Consider the following 13500-nt stretch of genomic DNA (forward strand, 5'->3'; position numbering starts at 1 on the left):
TGGTATAAAATAAAAATTTAGATACTATAACAGCATTTGTAAAAAGTGAAAGAATTATAGGGGTAAAATGAAATTTTCTCATAAAACTGGGAGAAACCGAGAAAGTTCCCCTTACCAAAACTAGCGCCCCAAATGTCAGGTAGCTTCCGCGGCAAGAAAACGATCGAAGTGCACAAAAGGAAAAATTCCAAATCAGCGGGGACGGCGACGAAGACTGCACGAACATCATCAAGCGCAGCTCGTAGTTTATGGGAGTGCAAGGGCTGTGGGAGCTTCTCGCTCCCGTCGGCCGCCGCGTCTCCGTCGAAACCCTAGCCGGCAAGAAGCTCGCCATCGGTATCCGGCCATTTCCCTACTTTTTTTCTTTCCTCCTCTTTGTCTTCTCCCCCTGATCGATCGCCTCTTCCTCTTCCCAGACGCCAGCATATGGATGGTCCAGTTCATGAAGGCGATGCGGGACGAGAAGGGGGAGATGATCCGCAACGCTCACATCCTCGGCTTCTTCCGCAGGATCTGCAAGCTCCTCTTCCTCCGGACGAAGCCTGTTTTTGTCTTCGACGGAGCCACCCCGCCCTCAAGCGTCGCACGGTCGCTGCGCGCCGACGCCACCGTGATAACGCCCGCGCTAAGATCCGCAAGACCGCTGAGAAGCTCCTCCTCAATCATGTATCTTCCCTTCCTACCTTTTTCTATCTATCTTCCTTTTTTCTGTCCTTGCTTATCTGATTAAGTGTGCTGGCTTTTGTAGCTCAAGGCGAAGAGACTAGAGGAATTGGCAGCGGAGATTAAGCAGCAGAGGGGAGAAGCTAAGGAAAAGCAGAATAATGATAAGGACGCAAAAGGCAAAAGGGTGTTGGATTCAGATAGTGAAATTGGGACTGAGGCAAGTGGAATTAGACCTAGTGGTGACAAAGGTTCTGGAGTCTCTTCCCAGGAAAACCTTGATGAATTGTGAGAGCAATTGCAATTTTTTTGCCATAGAATTAGAAAATTGTCTTTGTTCTTTCTTCATGTTACTAATTTCTCCTTTACACTGTGCTCTGTCTAAGACTGGCTGCATCTCTTGCCGCTGAGGAAGATATGGATATCTGTACAAATGTGCTTAAGCATTCTGAAGGTGGTCAGGGTAAAGAGGAAGATGATGATGATGAAAGCGAAGAAATGATTTTTGTGAGTTTTCTTTCATAAAATGCATTCTTACTCACTATTTTGTTTTGTGCACTTACATATTTGTAATTTTGCACACTACTATTTTGTTTACTTTTTGGTTTTTGGTACAAAACATATATTGGTACTTTCTACATTTCCTAGAATTCACCAGAAATACTGATGCAGCATTCTCTATATGTTTGAACAAATTTACTATTGTGAATCATGATTGTTGAAGAAATGATACAAGATCTATCATATAAAATAACCATATGAGGAAATTTAATGGTGGGTTTTTGAAATTTGTTTCTGCAAGTTGATTGGTTCTTGAAAATTCTAAATAAGATTTGAGAAATCATTTTCGCAAACTAGGTATCATTCTAATCCTATTGCGAAGAGAAGTATCTTTTCAGCAGTCTTATCTAGAATAAACCAAAAGTTAGCTTTCATTTTATACAAAATTTGAATTCCAATAAATACTGGCAGCTTGAGCAGAATAATCAATTGAAATTCAAAGATAAACTTCATTAAATCAAAGGGGAAACTAAAAAAAAGACAGATGAAGGAAAAAAGACCAATTTAGCAGTTCCAATATTGCTTTGGAAAAAGACCAATACAACAGTTCTAGTTTGTTGCTTAAGGCTGTTATGCTTTACTTGCTAAATGACTATACCATCATATGTTTTAGTGTGTTCGCCAATAATACTGCGCTACAACAAAATTACAATTATTTTTTGGCCTTCTGGTACACAACTTAAAACTGCAGATGCATAAATGGAACATAACTGACAATGCTGGAGTTGAATCTTTAGCAATTGAGGGATCATTGTTCTGTCTTCTTACATGCTTAGGGCTGTATCAGTGAAGGGACATGTGTAAGGAGTTCAAATCTTATCTTGAATCAATTTTGTTTAGTTGCTTCATTCCTAATAAGATGACCAAATATGTGGATTGAAATAATGAATTGGGTAAGATACATCATTGAGATGGCTGGTTCAATTTTTTGTTTAGATAATTTGCAAAAATACTATTTAGGTCCAAGTCAAATAGCAATGATTTAAAGCACTGCTTTTTACATTACACTATTTCGGAAACCTAAGGACTTGATCATATGGATATGTAAAATACAGGATTTCCAATCCTAGCAGGAAAAGGAGGGAAACAGATACCCAATTTAAAGTGAGTAAACATAATTCCATACTTAATCTCATTGATACATATAGAATTCTGTGGAAAGCTGTATTCGATGAAAGTCATATGTACGGCTTGGAGGGAGATCGTATTCTGCCAATGTGTATTATGTAGTTTCTAATTTACAAATCAACAAGAATCTATATGAAGGTTGGTTAGAATATTTGGGATGCTAGTCCACATAGTATATTTGGGTATTGAATGATTAAACATAACCCTTCTTCATTCAAAAAAGAAAGATAACTATGCTTGATGCTTTATTTTGTTATTGCAAACTTTAAGGCATTATCATTGCAGTTCTCAAGGAAAAAATGTTGAATGACATGGAGGATGACAATAGAAGACTATGGTGCATATATGACAGTTTTTGCTTTGTAGGGAATTATGAAAAGGAAAATCATACTACTTGCAAATGATTCTTTTCAAAAGAGGGAGATTTGATAAATACTCATTCTAAAATATACTGCTATATTATTCTTCTCTATCCTTTGAATACAGTTCAGTTCAGAAGGTATTGAAGAGAGCTTTTAATTTTTGTTTTACTTATTTAAATGATCCTCCACCATGTTTTGTAACATGAAACTTATCACAAATAATTGGTAATGGCAGCCTATAGACAATATTCAATTGGATCCTGCAGTTTTAGCCTCATTGCCTCCATCAATGCAACTTGATCTTCTTGTTCAGGTAGTGATAATTTAATGAAATTGTTTGTATGCATCCACTTTGATGTTTGCTTATTTCATCTGTTGTCATTACATATGCTTGTGTAGATGAGGGAGAGAATCATGGCTGAGAACAGACAGAAATATCAGAAGATTAAAAAGGTTCAGGGCTCTTATGTTGATTTTGGTTATTCTTACACAAATATATTGTCTTCTCTTGTTAATCTTCACAATTTAGGTAGTCATTTTGCCGCTTTATGTTTATAACCAACAGGATGAATAGGTTTGTGCTGTGTGCTGAGAAACAATTTTGTTTTCAGGCCCCTACTAAATTTTCTGAGCTGCAAATACAATCATATCTTAAAACTATTACTTTTAGGCGGGAGATAGATGAAGTACAGAGATGTGCAGCTGGTAGAGGTGTAGCTGGTGTGCAAACTTCAAGGATTGCTTCTGAAGCCAACAGGGAGTTTATCTTTTCGTCATCATTTACGGGTGATAAACAGTAAGATTTTGTGGTGCACCTCTCAATTCTTTATTATTGTGAAAGTTTATACTTTGAACATATGATATGCATATATTGGGTTTTAGTTTTTGACTCAATTGACAGATGTTATATTTATGTTTTACTCCCATCAGTTTAATCCTAGGATTGATTGTTCTCTGTCTTATGATGCTTAGTGTGCTAGTTAGCTGTTAATGTTTATATTTTGAATTTTATATTTAAGCATTTGATTTCCAATTTAAGTAGTATCTTTCTATTATAGGATGCTTACATCCAGTGGAATTGCTAATAGTGGAAATCAGGATAATCAGGCCTTGGCCAAGCCAAGCACCTCAACAAAGTCTAGCTTCCTCACTAGTCAGTCTAAATTGCTAAAAGATGTCTCCGTTGATGAAAGTGCAAAAGATTTTGGTCCTGATGTTGAGACATACCTCGATGAGAAAGGCCGCCTTCGAGTTAGCAGAGTGAGAGGATTGGGAATTCGTATGACTCGTGATTTGCAGAGGAATTTGGATTTGATGGAAGAGTATGAGCAGGAGAAAAGAAAGAGAGATAACTGCATTGATTCAGAACCTTCCTGCACTCAAAAAGAAGTTGAATCCGAAAGTCATTCTGAAAATGTTCAACTTCCAGACACATTTGTAAGTAGCGAAGGAATAGATAAGAAAATTAATAACAAAGAGACTATCCATGGATGTGAAAATGCAATTGAGATATCCTTCTTAGATGATGATAATGGGATGAATGATGACATCTTCATGCAGTTAGTGTCTGGAGGTCAAACATCTAACATTCCCTCAGAAGGTGTTCATTCAGATAAGATTACAAATGATTCTGAGTCTGATTCCATCTGGAGTGAGGGTCTGGTTGAGGTGGTTAGTGAAAATCCAAAAGGTTTAGCAGAGGAGATAAATGGAAGTCCAAAAGCTGACTATTGCGCAAGCCAATCTACTTTAGCTGAGAAGCCATGTGAAGAAGATGACATGGAGTGGGCTGACGGTGTTTGTCATGAGCCTCAAGAAACTTTTCATTGCCAAGATGAATCTGAAAAACATGTTTCAAAAGGATTGCTCGAGGAGGAAGCTGATATGCAAGAAGCAATAAGGAGAAGTCTGGAAGATTTTAAAGATCACAATTCCTCAACTGTTTCTTTAGTAAATAAAGATTTAGCAAGTTCATTCACAGACCGGGGCTTTGATGCAGAAATTTCACAGAAACTGATAACATCTGTTTGCCTAGACTATGATTCTGGGGCTATCCCATTGCATAATGATGAACAGTTGGATAATTCCAGCAAAAAAGAGTTCATTGATTCAAACAAACTTTGTAATTCATTTTGTTTACATCAGGATGCAGATTTGGCTCTTACATATAGAAGGAAAGAGGATGGTAACATAATGACATCGCAGGCAGACAATACTTCACCATGCAAACCTTCCGATGAACTCCAAAATCATTCTTATTTGACTAAACCCATGGAGGGATCTTGTAATGTTAATTCTAATACCAATTCAAAGGTCATGGATAATAACTCTATAACGGTTCTTGGTCTCTCTATTCCTGATGGTCAGAATAGTTGTGGATTGGATCAGTCTTCTGGAGCAGGGAACAATAATTCATTTTCTGAAATTATGGAGGAATTGGTGGCTAATGCTGGCATAGAGCAACATCAAGTTATTGAGAAAACTAATGTTGCTTCTAATTTTATGGTAGACCAAAGCATGGAAAACTCTCTTAGTTATCCAATAGAAGTATCTGAAGCTAGTCTGGACAATGAAATTTCACTTCTTAGACAAGAACGTGCAGATCTTGGTAATGAGCAAAGGATTCTTGAGCGTAATGCAGAATCTGTGAACAATGAGATGTTCGCCGAGTGTCAGGTGTTTTCTTCACTCTCTTTTTTAATGTTTCGGTGGAAGCTTTAATATGAAATAGAGTTACTAAATTCTTGCATAGTTTGTTCAGAGATTATAATATGACCCCTCTTTTCTTACGGAAGTAATGGCTCAACAGTATTGAATGAAGCGATTTTAAAGAACTAATCAATAAATGAACTGTCAATATTTTCCAAGAAATCAATAATTTTGTACTTCAGCTTTATTATTTTAGAAACATAAAAGCTGCAAAGTTGGCTCCATGATAATTGTCATGTTGTCATGGTGTATACTAGTTAATCGTTTCATCTAATCAACACCTGCTTGTTGAAAATGAAATCACCATCTTGCACAGCATTAGAGATTTTGCATACTAATTTATGGCTTTCATCCAATTGTGAGGGGGGCGGTGCAAGGAATAATTAAGATTTAAGAAATTATTTGGTGTGTCTTGTTTTTTTCGCATAAGTTTCTGTTTCTTTTTTACATCTGTGATCTCTTTTCTGGAAAAATGTAGGAACTATTACAAATGTTTGGATTGCCTTACATAATTGCACCTACAGAAGCAGAAGCTCAATGTGCTTATATGGAAATGACAAAGCTTGTTGACGGTGTTGTAACTGATGATTCTGATGTCTTCTTGTTTGGGGCTCGAAGTGTCTTCAAGAACATCTTTGATGATAGGAAGTATGTTGAGACATATTTCATGAAGGTCTGTTTCTTTAACCTATGAAATTGAGTGGTGTCTCCATTCTTAAATCTTAACTATTGTAATGAAAATGGATACCCCTAATTTTTCTGAGATTTTTAGCCCTAATGTATAACCACAATAGGAAAAAGAGAGCTAAGTTTTGAGTTCAAACCGCCATGCATGGATTTGGTAGATAAAGTTCTACTTTATATCATATGGCCCAACCCATGTCGCATGTCAACAATAGAAATGATCATGAGTTTACCTTTATATTGTGCTGTCCTGTATTGCTTTGTACACTTGGAACAAAATCCACTATACAAATTCTTAATTTACACTCCATTGTATGTACGTGGAGCTGAATTTGTTTTTATATTAGTTTGATTATATTCAGTTTTCGGCAAGCATGATTTCTTGCCATTCGATTGTGATTTTTTGAGCTTTTTTTCTTTTTCCTATTATATCAGGACATTGAATCTGAGCTTGGATTAAATCGAGAAAATTTGATCCATATGGCAATGCTTCTTGGAAGTGATTATACAGAAGGAGTCAGGTAAGCTGCAGTAGTGAACTAGTATGTTTACATTGCATGTAGCAGAGATTTGTTCATTATGTTTGCCTACTTCTACACCAATCAAGAATAGTCCTGCAAAATGAGGATTAATAAGCTATGGCTGATTGAATAATTCTGTCAATTCCCATGTGTCACTATTGAATGAAAGATTTTGTTAAGGATCTCAAATATTATTATAGTATTATGAGTATGTCTTGTAACAAGTAGATATGTAAGGTTAGTTGTAATTTATTTTCCTTTGGTAGATGAGCTCATTAAGATTCAAATTTATTGATTTTGAGTAAATGTACTAGTTTTTATATCAATTATTCTATTATATGGTGTATGGATATTTGCTATTTTTAATCAGACCTCAAATAAATGATATATGAATCTTTTCAACTCTCGAGGCCTGCATATAACATGAATAGAATAATACCAAACACTTCATTTACATAATTGGATTAAGAATTGTTTTTTCACTTCCCATTTTAAGCTTTTGAATTTATCTGGCCAATGGGTGGAGTTTCCCCTTTGTTTCATATGTCTAGGAAAAGTAATTAAATTGGTTACCTTTGTTCTGTATAACAACTAACAAAATCTTTTAAGGGAGTTATTGATTATTCAACTTTCCCATGGTAAATATCTTATTCTCCCATCACATTGCTACCACTTGCAGCCCTGAATTAGGCATTAAGAATTTCCTTTGGATTTTGAATAGTCTCAGTATATCATTGCTGTGCCTGAGTGGAAAAACAGAAAACTTTTAAGTGGCTGCAACAATGCATTATTGAAAATAAAATATAAATAACTAAAATGGATTATTGTAGTATCAAAATTAGTTTTTTTTTTTTTTGAATTGGACTGTAAACTAGCGGTCACATATAAGCCTAACTAAAGATCTAAAAAGTCCGTATAGAGAATCAGTATACACACACACACACACTTTTTTTTGTCATCTAGAATGGTAGGTTTTTAGCACCGTATTGGACCAACACTTGGCACACTCATATGGGAGCCTACTGAGATGAATCTCAATTGATTTTATTTCTTTAATGCCATCTCAATTTATTACTTATAAAATAAGACTATAATAATTAAATAGTAAATTGAATTAAAATTTTATTATATTATGTCATACCAATACATACTTACATATATGTTAAAGTATGTCAAGATGAATTTAGAAGAGTATTACTTGTAAAATCCTCTCATTATATCAATTAGATAATTGAATTAAACATGATTTTTTTTACTTGTTTTAACTTCAATATATGTAATCTTCCCATATTTTTTCACTTGGTTATTTTTTTAAAAAAAAGACTATAACAATTAAATAATCAATTAAATTAGAATTTTAAAGAAACAAACTACAAAAAAATATTACAAGCATTATTTGAATTCATTCTAATCCCCACTGTGCCGAAGTGTATTGAGTATCGGTATAAGTAATTTTGGTAATTTTGTGGAATAAGTTCATTTCCACCATGCCTTATCAGAAATCAGAAGTTTGAAACTGTCAATGACTCACTAAGCTAACACTTACTATTGGCCTGAATTTTTAGTTCAAATGAACAGGATACTACTGTCTTCTATATATCTTATTGCAAAAATGTTTGGTGCTTTCAATGCTTAGCTCTAAACATATTACAAAGGACAGTGCAATGAGATAGTAACTCTGTTCACAGATAATGTATTGTTGATCAACCTCAGGCAATTCAACAATATTGTTTTGAGTCATGTAAGAAGTAGCAGAATATGAGTTGTTCCATCAAGTTTGACCTGTAGGTTTAATATGGATGGAGGCATAGCAAGATCTTGTCTAGTCAAACACTCTACAAATAATTATAATTCATGGTTTTGTTTTGGATGACAGAGGACATGGTAAGGAAGAACACTATTTGTTGAGGAAATGCACATTGAAATGGCGAGCCGGACAAGTAGATTTTGCAACTGAAACTAATGCAGATCCAGAACCGAGAACAATTCAATCCCTTTTTACAGTTTTCTGTAAAAATATACTGTACTTTCCCAAAAATTCAATGAGCACCCGGTTAAATTAAAAAAAAAACTCTAGCAAACTCCCAAATATCTAAACAATCTTTTAAAATTTAAAATCAGAATTGGAACTCTAACTACGTCATACACTAATTGCATAAACATGATTAGTTAAAACCTGTATTTAGCTTGTTTTCTGTCAAATTAGCATCTTTCAAGTGGAAAAAAAACTTAAATCAAGGAACAACTAGTAATCCAAATATCCAATACCCATTATAGATGGACGGATTGCTTAGCTTCAGAACATCAAACATAGAGAGAAACCATGATTAGTTTAGACCTACAACATTTATTGAACCACTGATTTCTGTCAACCCTTGGATATTGGAAGAAGATGATTGGAAACTCAAAATGTTAATTTTCTATCAAAAATCAGATGGCATCATGGTCATGTATTGGATAGTTTCTTAAATTTCTCTTCCATCTGAACTTGTAAATGCTCACATGAACCAATGTATGTACATTCTCAAGTTTGCACGTTTTGAGTCTTAGTCAATTAAACACAGGATTTGTTTTTTTGGTTGAAATCTAAGAATCATTGGATTTTTAGTAGATCCACACATCTTAATATCTAGATGCTCTATTGCTCTTGTAATATCAAAATGTGTTTTTATTTAGTTTACTGAACAAGCTTATTGGTTGATGATATATTTAAATCCTCCAGTTTTTTCTAGTGCAGTGGAATTGGCATTGTCAATGCCATTGAAGTTGTGCATGCATTTCCTGAGAAAGATGGCCTCCATAAATTTAGGGAATGGGTTGAGTCTCCTGATCCAAATATATTTGATGAACTGGGAACTGGTAACAAGTCAAAAAAGGAATCCTTAAAAGAAAACAATGATGCTGACCTAATGAAAGAGAGTGTTGAGGGCGATGCAATCAATAAACCTTCTGGCAATGAGGCTGTCAAAGACATCTTTATGGATAAGCATGTCAGTTTGAATATTCTATCCTTTAACTTGTATGGTTCTGTTTCAATTTTCTCAAACATTTTACTTTGGCATCCAGAGAAATGTGAGCAAGAATTGGCATATCCCTCCATCGTTTCCTAGTGATGCAGTTATTAATGCATATACATCACCTCAGATTGATGAATCAACTGAGCCTTTCACCTGGGGAAAGCCAGATTTGCCTTTGCTTCGCAAGTAAGTTGATGCTCCTTCTTGTAGTTTTTAAATTGTTGTATAATCTGACAATAATCACTATTTTCATTACTAGGTTGATTTTGTTACAAATAACTAAGATAACTCGTGATTTGGGTATTGATTAATAATACTGATATAGACTTGCATAGAGTAAATTGGAGGGCTAAGATCTATGTAGCTGACCCGTCTCAATGGGAAATATATTTTTTTAAAGAAATAGCTTAACAATATGATTTATATTTTTTTAACATGGACCTTTTTAACAATATGATTTATATATATGTGTGTGTGTGTGTGTGGGTGTGTGTGTGTGTGTGTGTGTGTGTGTAAACAGGTCTTGATTTTTGTTGAAGATGAATAGCCATTCTAGTATCATAGCTCGTTTAGTATTTTTCTTTCCATGTATTATCATGTCACCTGTTCTCGAACTTGTAAAAATTCTGGATGATGTTGTGGATGTTATTGCAAGTTGTTTAACCCAATATAGAGCTAGTATTAATGCATACTGTTGGAAAGATGAAGACAAATTATTTAGATGCATTTTTCACCTTCTCCTTCAATGTTTTCATTTTCCCTTAATACATACACCTGCAGGTTGTGTTGGGAAAAGTTTGGGTGGACTAATCAGAAGGCTGATGAGTTACTTGTACCGGTTCTGAAGGAGTACAACAAGCACGAGGTTTGTCACTGTTTCCTTCTTAGGTTAATCATTGTTATTCTTCATTCTTTTGTACCATTTTACTTCTATTCAAGGTATAGATTCTCAAATATTCTGCTTCTATCATAGTAAAGCTTTGTTTTTTTTCAGAATTTTTTTTTATTATTTTCTGCTGCCTTCCTTTTGCTGTTACTTCTACATTTTGTCAGTTTCAGCAACCTTACATATGTTGGTTGCAAGTATTTTACTTTTTTGCTTCCTTTTACATTATTATAATTTTATTTAATCCCATCATTTTCTGATGTATTTCTGATTGTTATAAATTAATTATACTTCCTAGTAATTCCAAACGCCTGAATATCCTTTTGGGATAGATTTACAGCATTAAGCTAAATCAATCACTATATTTACAAATTAATAAAAACATATTCACTGGGTGTTGATTTCTGTATCTTCTATAATTCTGCTTAATATTTACCCAGAAATTCCTAATCCAACTTTCACTTTTTTGTTATTCAATGTAGACGCAATTGCGGCTCGAAGCATTCTACACATTCAATGAAAGGTTTGCAAAAATACGTAGCCAGCGAATTAAGAAGGCTTTGAAAGGAATGACAGGCAACTTGCCACCTGAGTTGACTGATGATCTTGTTAAAGAGGCACCCAGTTCTAGTAGAAAAATAACAGAAGGATCACAGGAAAATATACCTGAGAATTCTTCTGGTAATAACTTCAAAAGAAGGAAAACTCGAAAACAATCAATAGCACAGGAATCTGGAAAAGAGATTGTGGATCCAGATGCTGTGGTTGAAGATTCACTTAATTCTGAACAATGTGAAGTAGTTGATAATAATGTTTTAAATGTGAATAAGACTGGGAAGGAGGGAAGAGGAAGAGGAAGAGGAAGGGGAAGGGGAAGGGGAAGGGGAAGGGGTAGCAGTCGAAGCAAGAGTGTGCTGAAGTCCAACTCCGAATGTAGTAATAATGGAAAAATTAATGATTCTATTGCTGATATTCAAGCGGATAACCAAGCTGAAGTACCCAGAGCAATTTTAGAATTGCGTAGAGTAAGTTCATTCTCCTCACTTTCATGCTATTATACAGATGCATTCTTCTGTTCTTTAACTCATTGATAGTATATTTCTTTTTATATATATTTTTTCAAGTATCAGAATCGAATATGCCTGTTGTTACTATGCGCATGCATTCTTCTTTGAATCATTGATAATATTATGTGACTTTTTATTTCAGAACCAAATATGGTGCGTCAAGTTTATCTGTCTTAAAATGATTGACTGGATCTTCTAGTTGTTTGTAGAAACAGTGGTTGTTTCTTCAGTTAGCGTACTTATTAGACAATTATATCTCTTATTTTGTGTCTTCCTTACTCTTACCTATCTCATTAACTCATTATTTGCATTTTCTGAAATTTTAATTCATTTGGATGAACTACTTTTGCATTTTCTTCTCCCTCAAAAGATTAAGGACTTCTAGATTTTGAGCAGTGCATGTGTTAATTCTTCCAGAACATCACATATCTGTTGTCATGCCACACACATAGCAAAACTGTATATTAATTTAGTGCTTGAATTTTAATAAAGTACGTTTGTCTGCCATAGTGACGCATGATGTGGTTAGTATATTTCAATATATCATGCTTTTGAAAGTTTACTCTCTCGTGTGATATCGTTGTCTCTTTTGGTAATTTTCTTACTGGATGTAGTCTACCAAACACAATCTCCAATTTGTTCTCACGCACTTATGATTGTTCCAGTCCAGGAGGCCGCTGAAACAAGTTAAATATGCAGAAGATTTTGGAACTGATGAAAATGATGGGACTTCGAACCAGTATAGTAGTGACCTGCATGATAATGACAGTGCGCATAGGATTGGGCAGTCCACCAATATTGACAAAGGAACATGTTCATTTTCAGAGGATTGCCCTTCCCGAGAGTATCTTTTCGCAGGCGGTGGGTTCTGTGTTGATGAGAATGATGGAAAAGATAATATGGACCAGATTGCTGCCAGCCAAACACATGGTTCAGCAGCGATTCATTTTGAAGATAGGCATGGAGATGCTAGCTATGACCTCAAACATGCTCTGGAGGATGCATCTTGCGGAGACTATTTGCTTAGTGGAGGTGGTTTCTCCATTGATGTGAATAATGAAAGAGTTGATGCAACTCAGTCAGCGATAACTAACATCAGAGATTTGGAGCTTGCTAAGAACTCTAAAGATCTTGAAAATATTGGCTCGGGTAGTTTTGAGCAAGAGGACAACAACAAAGTGTCGGATCCTCAACCTCATTCAGTGTTGGATGAGAATATTAGTTTGCATTCTTATGGTCAGGTGAACTCTGGTTTAAGTGCTATGTCTTCCTTAAGACGGAAGCGGCGGAGAAAATGAATAGGTATGACAGCCTTGCAGATAACTATTCGAAACAGGTTCAATGTTTGAAAGATGTTGGCATGGAGGTACAGATAGCTGTAAATGAGTAATCACTTCGATGGCTATTGTTCATTTGAAATATAAAGGAAGTTGGAGAAGCATGGCTATGTTAGGCAGCCTTCACTTCCCTGTGACATAAGGAGCCAACGCTAGACCACCTTTTCGTTATTTATTTGAATTATACAGGATTCAATATCACCACGGGTGAAGTAGTTTATGGAAAATGTAAAGACAGACGTGAAACAGTTTGTAGTCCGGGAAGAGTTTTTTTTTATTGCCCCCCAAAATACAGCATCTCTTGTTGTCTATGGCTTTTGCAAATCTCCTTGGATTAGTCTCATTGTCTATATTTAGCAACATTGGCATTATTCTTAGAACAAAAAGTGTTCAATCTTCTTCAATGACAGAGAGAAGACAAAATCTAAATCTAATGTTTGTTCTTGCTTTTCTAGTTCTTTGGCTTCTCTAAGGATTGCTAAGAGAATTTACCAACCTTTTATGATTGAATAGTTTTTCACTTTAACTAGTGATAATTTCTTGACTAAGTTCCATTGGCATAAAA

At 35.0% G+C, this 13500-nt stretch overlaps 1 protein-coding gene across 1 annotated transcript; it reads left to right on the forward strand.

Moving 5' to 3' along the window:
- The first annotated feature begins 191 nt into the window (after positions 1–191).
- LOC141830395 (DNA repair protein UVH3) lies at positions 192–13225 on the forward strand. Its single transcript, XM_074717826.1, is given in 16 exon segments — positions 192–336; positions 417–569; positions 572–666; positions 749–951; positions 1050–1170; positions 2950–3027; positions 3114–3167; positions 3326–3510; positions 3773–5390; positions 5902–6096; positions 6543–6628; positions 9366–9618; positions 9695–9831; positions 10426–10510; positions 11014–11556; positions 12264–13225. Coding segments are annotated over 16 exon segments (4527 nt in total). The 5' UTR covers positions 192–248; the 3' UTR covers positions 12897–13225.
- Positions 13226–13500: the final 275 nt, after the last annotated feature.

This window comes from Curcuma longa, chromosome 6 (assembly GCF_044706935.1).
Source record: "Curcuma longa cultivar G26 ecotype Majalengka, Jawa Barat chromosome 6, ITB_CL_G26_1.1, whole genome shotgun sequence".
Classification (NCBI taxonomy): domain Eukaryota; kingdom Viridiplantae; phylum Streptophyta; class Magnoliopsida; order Zingiberales; family Zingiberaceae; genus Curcuma; species Curcuma longa.